We start from the raw sequence: 16,727 nt of genomic DNA, 5'->3' as shown, positions 1-16,727 counted from the left end.
AACTCCTCCCTAATTATATGATCTACTAAAGTATTTTAATGTTTCTTAGCTCAAAACCTTGAAGAGCTCTTCTCCCTCTCCTCCTTTCTAGCTTTGCATGTTCATTAAGTTCTGTTACTTCTTCTTTTGTAGTGTTTCCCCAAATCCTTCTATCATTTCGTATCTCACAGCCCCAAGGCTCATTCAGAATTTTCTCCTCTTATACCTGGCCCATTGCAGAAGCTTTTGACGCATATTCCCTTTCTGTCCTCTCCTTTTCAAAACATAGGTCTTTCTCTAGGAGCCAAATTTAAACTATTAGCACAGTGTATGAGAATTTCTAATTCAACCTTCTGTAGACCATCTAGATGTCTGAAAAAAATTTATAAAAATGATTGAAATTGGATAAGTGATATCTCAGTGCCCAACATATTTCTTTAAAATGCTAAATTACAGAGAAGGTGCCAATTTACATTGATGGATAATGTGTCTCACATGGAGCTCCCTATATGGATGAAATTTCAGATCCATTTTTTTAATGTGGTAAAATTTCTTCAGTATTAAGTGATTTTACACATATTTAGTTAAATTTTTTTTTTCATATTTAGATATCTTTTAGATCCAAAAAAGATCAGCTGTACAATTTTGGGTACAAAAGTTTTCAGTTTATCTCTCCTTTATAACAGAAGGAAAAAATAGCTGTTCTTCAAGATTTCTATAAACAACAATTTTTTCCCCTCACCACATTGACATATATAGGAAGGCATTATAGTCTGGAAGAAACTAATATCTCCCTACTCCTACTTCTAATACCATGGTTACCATAGCTCTATTTCTATGCAACATTATTTTTCAGTGGTCTTAGAATATATTGTTTCCTGAGAAACCTAGCGGAGTATTTTTATATTATATATAGCATATTGATTTATTTTGAGAATTGCATTTGCTGTGATAAATTCCTAGGTTTTCTTTCTTTCTTCAATATCTAAAGATATTTTTAGCAATTCTTCCATCTTTTATTTGACAGTAGGTACTTTTTAAAACCTAGATATACTCTATTACATCATAAATACAGCTCTCTAGTAACTATAGAAACATTTTCCATCATTAGATTCATAATTAGGCCTTATAACCTACAATGGAGGTTAACAGCATCCTCCACGCTTGAAACAGGAAAGAAGTAAATGAAAACTTAATTAAAATAAGGCTGCTTAACAAGCAAAATCTCAGTTAAAAAAAGAAGAAAATGCTGGTCATGAACGTAATACTGTCTTTTTATAGATTCTTATTGCCATCATTATGATGCTGGTGGGTGTGTAAAAACTCGATGACAATTTTTTCTGAGGTAGAAATAAGTTGCTGGCTGGGAAATTTTAAGAAATATACCTTTAGGGCTTCATGGAACCTCAAGAAACTAGCTTTACTTAGAGAGCAAAATAACTCTTAATTTGCTCTGTGAGTTTAGAAATGCACACCCAACTATCTGCCTAGCTAGAAAAATATTGACTTCCCACAAACTTATTTGGAAAAAATCAGAGTTAATGTACCTTTTCTGACTCCATCTTGCCTGAGCTTTTCCTTGAATCATTACTGCATCTGAAAAAATAAATGGGTATATGTCATAATTTTATTAAAATATTATTTGAAAACCTGAAACAAAGAATCTGTATTTTTTACCTTTTAAATGGAGTGGCTTTCTCTTTCAGATCATTTTTTTCAGGGCAATTATCACTTTCTGCAAGACATTAAATGAAAGATAGACAAAGTAGGTATCTGGGAAGGAAGAAGGGACTCTAGAGAGGCTTGAGAAATGGGGATTCATAAAAGAATGAAAATAAATTATATATAGCAACTAAATATTTTTATCCATAAATTTAATAAAGCAATCAACTTCTATAAACATAAATTCCCTTCCATATTTTCCTTCCATATTTTGGAAAGGAGGCAGATATAAATGACAGTAATAAATTTTTTGGTGAGTTCATCCAATCAGACAGAAATAACCGTGGTAATGGCTGGCACTGAATGCAAAGAGATTAAAAGACCCTAGATAGCATACTCAGGGCAGGGGAAGATGTGTGAGGCAAGGACAATGGAAAAGATCTACAGAAGAAGTGAGGGCATTCCGTTTGAAGAAAGAGTGGTAGTTATAAGAGTCAATCTGTCTTGCTCCTGTTACAGCAATTTTTAGTAATAATTATCCTTCCCTATGCCTGGAATACCCCCACTCTATCTTTTTGCTTGCTGAATTCTACTGATCCTTTAAAGCCCAACTTTAATGCCACTTTTTTAATGTGACCTTTCTTGGTTTCTCCAAGCTGATAATGACCTTGCCCTTCACTCTCCATTTAGCATTTTATTTTTGCTACTCTTTAATGAATGCACTTAACATATAACGCATAATGTAGTTCCTTATTGTCTTGCTTTATATACTACCTACTCTAGAATGTAAATTCCATGCAAGGAGAGAAAATGTTTTATTTAAACTTTGTAACTCCTCCAGTGCCTAGCATGGTGCTCTGCACAGAGTAGCCATTTAAAAATCATTGATGAATGCATATTGAGTGAAGCAGTAAGGTACAATGGAAAGAATTCTGAATTTGGAGTCACAAGACCTGAGGTCCAGTCCCTGCTCTGCTGTTTGCTACCTGTGCAACCCTCGAATAGTTGCTTAACTTCTCTAAGATTCAATATCCTCATTTGTAAAACAAGAGGTTGAAAGAGACGAACTCTAGGATCCCACATCTAAATGTCTTGACCTGATCCTGAATAAGAGGACTTTGCTTTCATATAGCAATTTACAAATGTACTTTCTTCACAATTTTCTGAAAGTAACAATAGACCCACCTCAGAGAAGAGGAAACAAAGACTGAGACATTAAATGACTTCTGCAGAATCCCACTAATAGTAAATGCCAGAGCCAGGATTTAAATCTGCCTCCTGATTGAATATTCTTTCAACTATGTATGTTATAGCTATTTTTATGGTATAAATAATAGCATTATTGGCAGTGGAATCTGTTGTGCATACAGTGTTATTCCTTTTGTATAGATAGAGAGAGTAAATGTAGAAAGTTTAAAGTCACAAAGTCCAATGACAGCTTAGCTGGGAATGCATCCCAGAGTTCTTGAGTTTAAGGTTCCTTCTCCTATTAGATCTTACTGTGGCCATATTGAAACTTGATACCATCAATTTCCAGTCCATGGTTGGTAGGTCCACTGAAATTAGTCATCTGTGTGTCCTCGATCTCTGCCTCAGCACTGATGATCTGCTGAGCCACAGCCTCTACAATGGGCATCACCATGGCAGTAGTAGAGGTGTTGCTCAGCCACATAGACAAGAAGGCAGTGCTGATCATGAACCCCAGGGTAAGCCTGAAATGAAAGGGCCTTTAGTCTGTTATTGTTCCATCAGCATTGGTTAACCAGATATTATTTCATTATAAGGAGTGCTGGATGTGTATTGAAGAGTAGCCTTTCAAAATCACAAAATATTAGCATTCTACAAAGATGGGGAACTGAGAATTCAGTCAAAGCTATACAGAAACCAAAACAGTGCATATCACACCATCACAAGGAAATTTGTCCTAGGGGAATTCAGAATTGTCATTTTTTTTTCAGTGCCCTATGAGTCTGGACTGTCTCATCAAATTATTCATTTATCTGAACATGGACCATCTCTACCTCTAGTTACTACTGTCCATGACAACAAAGAAGTCAACTCTTGAATCGGGGAAGCTGACCACCCCAATGCATTGCTTCTTGCTGCTCATCTTTCCTTCTCAAAGAGGACCAATGACGTCATGGGGTGATGTCTTGATTCATTCATGAATTAGATTTAACGGAGTCAGAGCTGCACAAAGTTGTGAGCCTCATTCTCTCTCCCAGAGTCATCAAAGTCCAGTGGCAAGACAAAAGTCAAGATGACTTGTGATGGCCTGGGATGCAGTGGATGACCTTGGCATCTTCAATATCCTTTACTTAAAGTAATTAAAACTAAAAGTCAACTCAAAGACCATCAAGCCAAGGTCTCTCATTTTATAGGTGCAAGAACAGAGTGCCAGAGAGATTAAAAGACTTGTCCATGGTCACACAAGAGAAAATGTCAGACTGGCGATCTGAACTCAAGTCATCTGCTTCCAGTCTACTGCTCTATCTTCTATGCCAATTGCTTCTCATTCTTTCTATTTACTTCTTGGGCATTTCTCTGCTTATTAAAACTCTAACAAGAATGAAAAAGGTAAGGAAGGATCAGGGAAAATAAATCAATTGTTGTTTGTTAACCATTCTGGCAGGAAGTTTGGCAGTGGAAAAGGATAGAATTTATAATCAAAATGCAATTTTGGAATTGTCTGTGGATTCTAGTTCTTCTTCTTCTGCCAATTCTCCCTTATGGTAGATAGTCGAGAAAGTCCTATTCTATTTTTCCCCCCTTCCTTTGAAACATTGTTACACATCTTTCTTTAGAATCCTCTATATCGATTTTAATAATAAAATTGCACACACATACCTAGCCAAGATCTAACCTCTCATCAGTAAACCTTCCTTTCAAGAAATCATTTGGAAGCACTGCCTCACGTAACCTTAGGAATTTGTCTAAATGGCTTACAAATACATGCACACGAAGTAGCCATGCCATCTCGCTGATCACCACACTTGGTGCCTAACAGTCTGGTGCAATGAAAAAATATTAATACAAAATGATACTTTACAACTAGAATATAAGCCAAAAAACTAATGCATTTTACTCATGATACTGGCAAGTCGTTAATGGACCCTTCAGCAAATGACATTAAAGAGGAACAATAGCTCTAGTTAAAACTCTTGGTAGAAAAAAACCTCCAATTAAGTACTTCTCAACCACATAATTAATGGGGCTCCCCCTGGCAATCAATTAAAATATTTCTGAGTTAGGGTGAAACAAGGAAAAGGGACATTGGTGACAACTCCTTTTTCCTCTGTGGTGTTTCACCTGTCCTTTGGGCCACTGCCATTTTCATAGCAGCACAAGAAATCCTCAAGAATGTTTCTTTTTGATGGAGAAAATTTCCATTTGAAAAAAACAACCATTTTTAAAATTTCAGGGAACAGAGCTGATACAAAGTATTTTTCCTTTGAAGAACACCAATAAAACATAAGAACCACAAATTATCCTCTTTAAATTTCTTTTTAGGGAAATTACTTTGCTTCATAATTGGTGGTATACCAGTGGATGCCTAACCTGATATGGATTTTTGCATTAAATTTAATATCATTTTATGACATTTAAATAAAGAATGGGACTGGGTAAAGAATGTGTTAGAGCATAAAGTTATTCCTTCTATGCCTTTGAGATGAGAAGCTCTGCTTTCCTTGTAACCATTCCTTTACCAAGTGATGGACTGTGTTTGTCTATGATTTGTTAATTCAATGAAAGAAAAATAAATAAATTAGCCTATTCAGTGAAGAAATAATGTATTTTTCATATTCTGCAGATGCAGCTGATTGACCAAGTATTTCATTTTTCACCTGTTGACTTAAAAAAAAGGTGAAATTTTGACCTAAGATTTATGCACCCACAGTTGATCTCTCCTACTTCTTTTGGTCATGACAACCTAATTGAGCATGATCAGCAACCATGAGTATAGAATAACCAGTCCATAAACAAGGTCTACTTGGAAACAGATTTGAAGGATCTCAATCTTGTCTGCTTTGGTTCAGTACTTTTCTCAGACTTTCAGCAAGACAGAAAAGGTGAGACAGAGGTGGCCATTTATCCCAAGTCCCCTATAATTAGAACTGCAGTGAAAGGAAAAAAGTTCTCTTTCATAGCTCAAATGCATCACGTATCAGTTTCATTTCAGCAGAGGGAAAGAAAAAGGGTCAGTAATTGTACTGTGACACAAACAATTCTCTGGCTCTACATTACTTATGGGCTTATTTATTTTGCACAAAATGTTCTGTTCAAAATATAGACCTGGGAATAGCAAATGCAGGACTTACCATGCAGGGTTCACACCCACCATCATCACCATTCTTAAAGCTATTCTCTTGTGTAAATTCCATTTTTCTATTGATGTTGCCAAACAGATGACTCCAATTAGCAGTAGGTGAAAATCTCTGAAATAAGCAGATGCCACCTGAAATTATAATTAAGTCTATTATTAGTGTTATCATTTTCTTTGACAATGGCTGTATTTAAAAACTCAGTTCAAGAATGAGTTTTGCATCCTGTTTTGTATAATGTTGGAGATCTGTGTTTTCTCTTTTTGCTTTTCAAAGTTATTTTATTTAATTAGATAAACTGTCATGCTCACAAGGGGCAAATGTCATCACCGTGTACAATAAGAGAAAGCTCTCACTCAACTCTTCACCTTGACCTTCAATTACAACACCTTTTGGTTTGATTGGGGCAGAATGGGTATGTCTTTTTATTTAAAAAAAAATATTGAGTTTGTTCAAAGAGATAATATGGCATAGAGGAAAGTTGGGAATTAAGAAACTTGACTTGTCATCAACTACTATGACTTTTGGCAAGTCACACCTGTGACTTAGTTTCCCAATATGTGAAATGGGTAGTGTTTGACTAGGAGTTAGTAAGGGGTTCAAATTCCACTTCAGATACTAGCTATCTGAAGTTAACCTCAGTTTCCTTATCTGTCCCACATCTTCCTCCACCAACTTTTCCAGTCTTTTTATATCTTATACCTCTTCCTCCTGTAATCTATGATCTAGTGTTACCAGCCTACTGCTGTTCTGTGAACAAGGCACTCCATCTATAGATTCTGGACATTTTCACTGGCTCTCCACTGTACTGGAAATTCTCTTCCTCCTTAGTTCTAACTTCTGGTTTCCCTCACATCACAGCTAAAATCCAGACTTATATAAGAAGCCTTTCTCAAGCATTCTTAATTTTATTGCCTTCCCTATTTCTAAGGCATTTTTGTACATATATGTACTATATATAGTTGCTTGCCTGTTGTCTTCTTTTTTACATTGTGAATCCCTTGCGGACTATCTTTGTATCCTCTACCTTAGTGTGGTGTCTAATACAAGGTAGGTCCTCAGTAAATGCTTATTGACTGACTTGAACTAGATAGATTCCCAGACCCTTTTAAGCTCTAAAATTGTAATATTATGATCCCTTCTATTGGAACTAACCTCACAGGCAGGCGGAATGGCAGCACCAATAGACGTGATTTGTGAGCATGCTCTGCAGGACACAGTGTCCTACATATATTCACTCTCCCATGTCCCTTGTTCCTTACCTCTCATCCTACCATTGAAGATAGGACAACAACAATTCTTTGGGAATTTGAAAGTTGTTTTACTTTTAGAATTCCCTATTAAAATATAAATAATTATTTGTATATATCACACCTTAAGTTGTTATCAACCAATACCTTAGCAAGTTCAGCTTACTTATCAGTAAAATAGGTGGGAGGTGGGAAGAGAAGGTTGCATCAGAGATTCTTAACCTTGGGTCTGTGAACTTATTTTCCCAATATTTTATAAATGTATCTCAATATAATTGGTTTCCCATGTAATTCAATGTCTTTTATTTTGTTTATTTAAAAATGTGATTCTGAAAAGGGGACCATAGGTTTCCCCACACTGCCCAAGGGTTTCATGATGAAAAAAGTGTGAAGAACACTGGAATCTGTTAGAACTTTTCCATCTCTAGAGATCTAGAGAGCCACATAAACCTGAAATTGGGTGGCAGCCAGTTGAGAATAAGAGTTTCGATAGAAGGAGCACCAGATAGGAAGCTGGAGGAGAGCTAGGTTGGTGTGAGGCTTCTGGAGGGAGAAAAATCTAAAGAGAAATGGGATGACATCAAACATTGGGCCTCTCACGATTTTTTTAAAGAGTTGACCCTGCCTGGACTACCTTTCCCACCACTATTAGGATCAAAATGATGATATTATTTTTAAAAAAAACCAAAAAATCTTTTGAGAAGTCTAAAGTTACCTAGAAATGCAAGTTATAATTATATACCAAGACAATGGCTAGCCAAGAAACAAATATTTGGTCTGTTAAAAGGCCTGCTACTAATTTCTCTAGGTAATTAAACCATGCAAATAAGCCTTGGCCCATAGCCCAAGATCCTAACAGGAATCAGGTGCCAGAGATAATGGAGAAATTTAATTTCTTCCACCTTCCATTTCATCCCTTATCATATGATTTTCATTGCAACCTGAGTCTATAAAATAAAATTAGCCATAGGCAGATGAATTAATTTTCTTAGTGGAAAAAGTAAAAGAAGATAGTTTTCTGAAAAGTAGAAGGAAAAGAAGATAGTGTTCTTTTTCAAGTTTACAGGATGGCTTAAGTCAGGGGCTCTTAACCTTTTCTAATGCATCATGCATCTCTTTGACAGGCTAGTTAAACTTATGATTTAACCTTCCCAGGATAATGTTTGTAAATGAATAAAATAAAATAGTGTGTGTGTATATATATATGTACACACACACACACACAAAGGAAAGAATGGTTGGTGAAAATAAAGATGCATTTTTTTTTCTCATCCAAGTTCATGGACTCCCTGAAATCTGTGAATCCCAGATTAGGAACCTCCAGCATTTGCATTGATAAAAATATATGACAAATGAAAATTTGACATGCCAAATAAAATGTCCAATGATTTCAAAAATTCATTTTTAAGACTGCCTCTACAAAATGCATTTTAATCATTCAAATGTATGATATTATGTACAAAAATGTTTTGAAAATCACTCTATAAAAGTTATAGTTAGTTGTAATAGGGAAGAAACTCTGTCTTTGAAGTCTAGGCCAGTGGAATATAAACTCTGATAGGTTTAGACAATTTGGAAAAGCTTCAAGTATGATTCCAAAAACAGGAAGGTGTTGTCTGAATACCTGCCTAACTAACTGGGTAGAGATAGAACCAGAAGGATGGCTGCTAGGAGATGGACTTTGGTCCACAGTGACCCATGAAACAGATAAAAGTATAAGATTCCCCTCAATATTGGATGGCTCCCTTCTTTGGTAGAATGGCAGAAAAGGGAATTGAAAGTACTAAGATTCACACATTTTTAGATGACCTATAAAGATGAATTTAATTGCTGGTAATCTAAATGTGAAGTCTTTGTTCAATAACCAACTGAATATGTACCTGGAGGAACTAAATCACATCCATTTGAATATCCCCTCTACAAAAGAAACCATAAAACACAATTAAACTGAAGGATAGGTGGGCAACATCATGGATGGATAGACAGCATCATGGATGGATAGAGTGCTGGCCCTGGAATTAAAAGGTCCTGAGTTCAATTGTGTCCTCAGATACTTACTAGCTGTGTGACCCTGAGCAAGTCACTTAACCCCCATTGCCTCAGTTTCCTCATCCATAAAATGAGTTGGGGAAGAAAATGGCCAACCACTCCAGTGTCTTTGCCAAGAAAATGCCAACTGAGTTCCCAAAGACTCAGACACCACTGAAACCACTCAATCATAATAAAATGATCATAGGTTTTCCCCCTGCCGCACCCCAAAAAACTGATGATAAGGAAGTAGAGGAGCTATGACCAAAGGCATCAAATAGTATCTTCTCATGACACACTTAAACATCTTCTCTCACATTCATGATACACATAAGAGCTGCCCCACAGGATAACTGCAATTTAGATAGTATAATATCTTTTGTAGGTATATAGATATATGCCCCAAGGAGATTAATGATAAAAAGAAAAGCTCCCACACAAACCAAAGTGCTTATATTAGCTATGTTTTTATATGTATTTACAGTAGCTACAAGAGCAAAGAATTGAAAACAAAGTAGATGGCTATTGAAGGGGGAATGGCTACCATTTGGGGCATACACACACACACACACACACACACAAACACACACACACACAGTCAGATATAATGGAATACTGTTGTACTATAAAAAAATGACAAACATGATGAATACAGAAAAGCATGGAAAGACACATGAACGAATGTAAAGGCGACACAACCTTGCACAAAAATGACAAGTGGAAAAAGCAACAGAACAATTAAAAGAATGTCCATGAAATTATAATGACCAAGCTTTGTCCCAAAGAAATATGAAAAGATATTTCCCTTTTGGGGGGTAGGAAAGGGAAAGGGGAGAGATTCTCAGTGTGGAATGCTTCAGATAATGTCAGACACTCGGATGTATTGATTAGTTTTGCTGGGAAGGGTGGTTCTGTTTTGTCCATCTTCATTATGAGATGTCTCTCTGAGGAAATACATTAAGAAATATAAGTGATACAAAGAGAAAAGGTATCAATAAAAATTATTTTAAAATTACAGTTTATCCTCTGAACTGAGGCAACATATAACTTGCTACTTGGTGAATTTAAATCAAAAGTGGACACAAGCAAGAGCAGTATGTTGGGGAATATAGATGCAGATTCAGTTAAAGAAAATAAATAGGCCAAGTCCTTATGTATACCTGTACATTGTAAATAATTTAAGAAGAGATGTGACCAGCACTGGATATCTATCCTATCTCCCTACAGATGAAATTAATTCAATTATAATAGATAAGAAAGTACTAGTTATCAATATGGGAGTCATTTTGTAATTAACTGGGTGTGATAAAATCATTGACTCAGAACCAAGATCAAAATCAATATAGCATTTAAAAAAGGATGATAGCTCTGTATGTAATTTTAGTAGTTTCAAATTAGCCTTTTTAATGGCAATGTCAATGCCAAAAAATGGGAAATTGACAAAAGAAAAGCCATTGACTTTATTATCACTATTATTTTTGAAAATTTAAAGTAATATAAAGAGCAGCCAAACTATGGAAGCAAAAAGACCCAAGAAACTCCTATAATCAGCAAATAGTTGGTCTGTTTGCCATATGGAAAAACGTAACAAACAAGAACCTCAATCTAGATAAAGACTCATTTGCAAAACATTATGGAGAAGAATAGAAGATTAATATTAGCCCTGCTTAGGAAAACAGCAAAAAAGCTGTGCAGGAAAAAACAACTCTACAGAAATCTTGGCATGAGGTGTGAATAAGCTGCATCATCCCAAGAATTTATGTAGATGAACCTAGAGGGAGAATAAGGAATAGGACTGGTGGTGCTACTGTGATAATATGTTCTCATAAACGAAAATGGTGGAACCAATGAATTTGGACTCTACCCTATGATCATCAAAAATGCTATTTGAGGAAATGGTAAATGATGCATAACAAAGCTGAAGTCAGGAAAACCAATCGAACTGACCAAATGTATAAAAAAGAAATCTGTACTAGAGAAACATCACCAATTAAAATACCTAACTAATGTACCTACCTAAATGTGACTTTCTCGTAGCTATAAAATCTTTATTAGTCTATTCATGCATTGAGGATATCTGTGATGAAAATATAAGAAGGAAACAGGTAATTATTCACAGAATATTTCTCACAGCAGATTAGATCTTCTCACATAAAATTGTCTAAGAAGTACATTATAGGGGATATAAGGTCCTCAAGTATTTGTTATTCACTGACTGTTTAAAAAAGTATTTAACTGATTACAGGAAAATTCAGTTTTAGAGATTCTCCTCAAATATTGTCACATCCATATGTTAACATCAATTAAGATTCCGCAACAGATACAGTCACAAAAATTACTTTCTCATTAATCCTAACATCAAGCAAAGAATAAAACAGGGAGATACATGCTTACTAAAAGTGTTTACTAGTTTTCTGCAAAATATCCAGATAAAAGAGGGAATTTCCTGTAGGTGAAGAGATTTTTTTTACAGATACTTCTATCTACAGATGGAATTGTGTTTAGTGTACTGTGTGGCAACACTATAAAACCTTCTTAGTGTCTGCAATTACTCAACCAAGACTAGCTATGTAAGAATACTAATGGACTTCATTAGGAGCACAGACAGTACTAACCAGCTGAGGTAAATGACAAATTTATAGTAGAGATTATAATATTCAGTGAAATGAGAAATCCTTGAGCTGGTATCATCAGTACATACAACTAGGACGGAGGCTATAGACAGATAATATATTGGAGGACAAGATCAAACAATTGTATCTGGAAAAATTTGTGGTGCATCATCTTACAACTAGGTATTACAGTGGATAGATTGCGAGGTCTGGAGTCTTGAATTCAAATCCAGCCTTGTTGACCCTTGCTCTATACAAATTCCCTCTACCAGGAAATATACATCAATTTGAGGTAGTAGAGAAACTTCTTGAATTTTAGATCCTGGGTTTCTTGTCTAAGTATGGATTAAAGAAAGGAAAAGACAAAACTAATAATGTAACCCCCAAATATATAACTTACCTCAATCTCTCATCCCTTCCCTTTTATCTTGGGAATGGGAAGGTTTCAGAATAGAAATGACCAAGGAATAGAGGAAGGAATAAGGAAGGGAGATAAAATACTCACCTAAAGTAAAATTGAAGTCACAAAAAACAAGTACCCCTCTCCAATCCATTCCACACCACACACATCCAGCTCTATGTGAGAGAGTTTGTTCCAAAATAAAAAAAAGTCCAGATATGCTGAAGAAGAGATGAGAGGCTGCTGATTACAACCCGGAGTTCAGGCAGAACTCCAAAGGTAATGAATTTCAGACTATCATCTTGAACTTTGAACACTCTCTCTCTTTCCTGCTATAGCTACACTGTTTAGACAGCTGCCATGCCCTAGTTGACTCTCAGAGACTGCAAGGAGACAGATATATACTGGTACCAACGAATTTCATACTTTTAATGGGAGACTGAATCCATTTTCTTCAGATGGGTACCCTTAAATTGTACACCTCTCAGCATGAATAAACTCCTCTCAGCAAGAAGAAAATGGAAATACATGTGAAAATTAATTTGCCTTTATCTTGTGAAATGGCAGGTTTCTAGGGAAGAAAATGGGGAAGGTTTTTCTTCATTTAGAAAAAAAAAATTGTTTTTCCAACACTGTGTAAGGCAGAATACTGCTGAATAGAAATGGCATATTCAGAATGCAAGAAGGGACTGTACCTTTTAGTGGCCTGTAGGGAGTGACAAGTAACTAATGTCAGTCAGCAAATAATGTGAGACTAATATTTCCCCTTGCTGACTAAGATGGCTACAGAGATACAACCCACTCCTCTTTGTTTTAGAGGAATGCATCTTCTTTGTTTTTAGAGGAATGCTATAGCATGTGGGGCTGGGGGAATAGATCGGGTGCTTTGAGGACCCATGGGAAACTTTTCAATGCTATTACCTAATATTAGAAGTGACTCGCTGGACAGAGGACCAGACCTAGAAGCAGGAAGAATCTTCTTCCCGAGTTCAAATCTGGCCTCAGACACTTGCTAACTATGTGACCCTAGGCAAGTCACTTAGCCCTGTTTGCCTCAGTTTCCTCATTTGTAAAATAGGCTAGAGAAGGCAATGACAAACCACTCCAGTATCTTTGCCAAGAAAATTCCAAATTGAGTCACAAAGAATTGTACACAATTGAAAATGACTTAACAACAACATCTAGAAGGTAGGGATGAGATCTTTGATTACAACAGAGAACTGTTTCTACCAAAGCAAGCTGGAAACTTCTCTGCAAATTATAGTCTTAGAGAGTTGTCTAGAGCTCTCAAAGGTTAAATAACTTGCCCAGAGTCACCCAGTCAATACGTGTTAGAGATTGGACTACGTGTTCCTGGCTAAGACTAGCTATCTATCCACTACACCATGTTGCCTAATAGCTTACATATGTATAGGGATTTACAGGTTATTAGTTGCTTTTTTCACAGCAATCCTGGAGGGCATACAAAACCAATGTACTATTATCCCCATTTCAAGGATGAGGAAACTATGGTTCAGAGAGGTGGAATGATTTGCCAGAGGTCACATAGCTAGTAACTGCATAGGGTTGTGACTTGCCAGAGTTGACTTCTTATTCATTTCTAGCCTGTTTTTTATCTCCATCATTCCATGCCCTACAAATGCTAACAGCAAGTAGAGGAAGCAGGAGATGACAGAAAGGGCAGTGGATAGAAAGTGAGGAAATGTCAGCTCCAGTCATGATGTTTCCATTTATTAGCTGTGTTTTAGTTGCATTTATTAGCCTAGAAAGTCATTTTGCTTTTCTAGACCTTGGTTTCCTATAAAACGAGCAAGCTGGAATAGATGAGTAGTGGTAGTCCAATCCCAACACCCACCCCTGGGGGAATCTACAAGTGTCATGAAGGTACCCGACAAGCAAGGTGACCCTTCCCTTTCCAATGTTCTCCATATTTACAAATCTGCTGGAAACTTTTTACATCTGCTGGTATTTCATAAGTCTCCAAATGAAAACCCTGAAAATGATCACAGGTCATAAAGCATAACCACATCAAGGTCAATGAAGGGTAAATGGAATTGGGGAAGGAGGAGGGCATAGGAACCATTTTGAAATATAAGTAGGAAAGGCTGGAAACTTCTAGTCCCATGCTACAATCGATTAGACCTTACTGCCTACATTAGAGCTGGGAATTCAAACAGACAAACCTAAAGAAAATCCCACGTTTCACTCCAAAATCCCTCGTCCTGAGGACCTGTAAAAGTGTGAAGGAAATCACCCAGGTGTACATATACCAAACCTAGAGGAGTTTTGTACAACCTAGTTGTGCCAAATCTGGGATAAGCCTCTCTCAGGACCATTGCTGGTTCCTCTTCCTCCTCCTGCCATAGCCAGAGGTTCTGGAAATCTCCCTGCTGGTATCCCAAAATGCTTCCTAGGCCCTCTTCCTTCCCCAATCCCATTTACCCTTCATTGACCTTGACGTTGGTTATGCTTCATGACCTATAACCATCTTCAGGGTTTTCATTTGGAGAAAATTAGGAACCACCAAGTGTAACCTAATATAGACCTGATAAAAGGTGCTGCTTTTAGCATCACCTTATGCCTCTTCTATGAAAGCCTGTACAACCCAGATTTGCTACAATGGATAGAGACAATGAACTCTAAGGTCCCTTCCAGCTGATATTCTATAATTACTAAAAGTATGATATATGGAAGAACAACATGATTGGGGGTGGGGAGGGAGGATTTACATAAGAACTTACATCCTTGGAAGGCATGATTCCAAACAAGGGGAACAATAAGCCAGGCAGCAAAGCTGTTATAGACAGAGGTAAAGCTTCTGTGATCCAAAAAATGGCAACCACAAAGAGGATATATGCACATTCTGCTTCCTAGAATAAATCAAAATAAAACACAAAGTGAGAATGGGACTGGGGGAAAAAAATCACACAAACTACATTACTCAGTTAAGATGCAGATATTTCTAAAACATTTATGTCTATTTCATTTATGAAAAAGTCATTCCCAGTGTGTTTAAACAGAAATCATTGATTTAAAAAAAAATCAAGGAAGAGAAAATCTCTAATGATTTCTCTATAAAGAAAAAAATAATGATCAGTTTCTTATATTGATAGCAATGTTTCTGCTGTGTCTGTACTCTGTTTAGCAGATTATCCTACTGAAACCTAGAAAATTTAACCACAGTTTTCTAATTTATGGTCAGTGCTAAAGTTAGACTCTTCACATGTCAGCCTACTCTCAACCCTGTGTTTATTCTGAGTGTGTCTGGGTAGGTTTGTCTTTTTAAAAATGTTTTATTTCTATCATCATATCTCAATTCTTTGAATCCCTCTTCCCTGAAGAATGAACCCTACTTATGACAAAAATAATACAGCACATGCATGATACAATGTAAACATATCTCATATATAAAACATTGTCTCATAAGAGCAAATGATTCTCCTTTCCACAAGAAGGGAGATGTGTTTCATTTTCTGTTGTCTAAAATCTTAGTTTTTTTTTTCTTTTTAATTAACTTATTTATTTTTAGTTTTCAACATTCACTTACATAAGAATTTGAGTTTTAAGTTTTTTTCTTCTCCCTTCTCTCCCCCCTCCCCAAGATGATGTGCAATCTGATACAGGCTCTATCTGATTGGAGTGATGTGGTAACACAGAGTTGTTTTGATTTGCATCTCTCTAATCAATAGTGATTTAGAGCATTTTTTCATATGACTATAGATAGCTTTAATTTCTTCCTCTGAGAATTTCCTGTTCATATCCTTTGACCATTTATCAATTAGGGAATTACTTAGTTGGTTTTTTTAATTTTCTAATCCTTTCATTTAAATTTTTCTAATCATGTGCATAGTTCTCTTGGTTCTTCTCATTTTGTTATACATCAGTTTATATAAATCTTTCCATATTTTCCGAATTCCTCATATTCATCGTTTCTACTGCTTAATTTTATAAGGCAGATAGGCAGCACAGGGGATAAAATGCTAGCCCTAGAGAGATGAGTTCAAATACAGCCTCAGATACTTACTAGCTGTGTGACAAAGTATATAATTGTTCTCTGTCACAGTTTTCCCAACCCTAAAGATTATGACAATAATAGCACCTACATGTTGTGAAGATCAAAGGAGATAATATTTGTAAAGTGCTTAGCACAGTACCTAGCCCACAGTAGGTTGTTAATAAATGTTTGTTCTCTCCCCCATCCCTACATAAATATACCATAGCTTCATCATTCCTTCCCATATCAATAGACATTAACTTTGAACTTGGACCTTTACTACCACAAAGAAGTATTTGAAATTTTGTTTTTGCCTTTGACCTAGAGTTTATGTCCAGTAGTGAGATTATAAAATAATTAAGTCATTCATTCAAGGTGCCAGTCTTATCTATGGTTTCTACTTAGATCTGAGGTTACTCATCAAACATTACTGAACTTTCCGTATTTCTTTTAATAGGTTCTAAGATTGAAATGATGGAT

The 16,727-nt window shown here is 36.1% G+C and overlaps 1 protein-coding gene across 2 annotated transcripts in view; it reads right to left on the bottom strand.

Moving 5' to 3' along the window:
* Positions 1 to 16,727, bottom strand: part of SLC13A1 (solute carrier family 13 member 1) — a 79,175-nt gene that overhangs the window by 43,812 nt on the left and 18,636 nt on the right. Inside the window, exons 2-6 of one of the 2 annotated variants that reach the window (XM_072652865.1) lie at positions 14,995 to 15,123; positions 5,961 to 6,097; positions 3,142 to 3,353; positions 1,657 to 1,714; positions 1,527 to 1,575 (exon numbers count right to left, since the gene is read on the bottom strand). In XM_072652865.1, coding sequence (XP_072508966.1) covers positions 1,527 to 1,575; positions 1,657 to 1,714; positions 3,142 to 3,353; positions 5,961 to 6,097; positions 14,995 to 15,123 — 585 coding nt within the window. The remainder of the gene's footprint in view (positions 1 to 1,526; positions 1,576 to 1,656; positions 1,715 to 3,141; positions 3,354 to 5,960; positions 6,098 to 14,994; positions 15,124 to 16,727) is intronic. The other variant, XM_072652867.1, reaches the window with a different exon arrangement.

Source organism: Notamacropus eugenii, chromosome 3, assembly GCF_028372415.1.
Source record: "Notamacropus eugenii isolate mMacEug1 chromosome 3, mMacEug1.pri_v2, whole genome shotgun sequence".
Taxonomy (NCBI): Eukaryota; Metazoa; Chordata; class Mammalia; order Diprotodontia; family Macropodidae; genus Notamacropus; species Notamacropus eugenii.
Note: the sequence above shows the minus strand (reverse complement) of the source record. Positions and strands in the feature narration are given on the sequence as shown.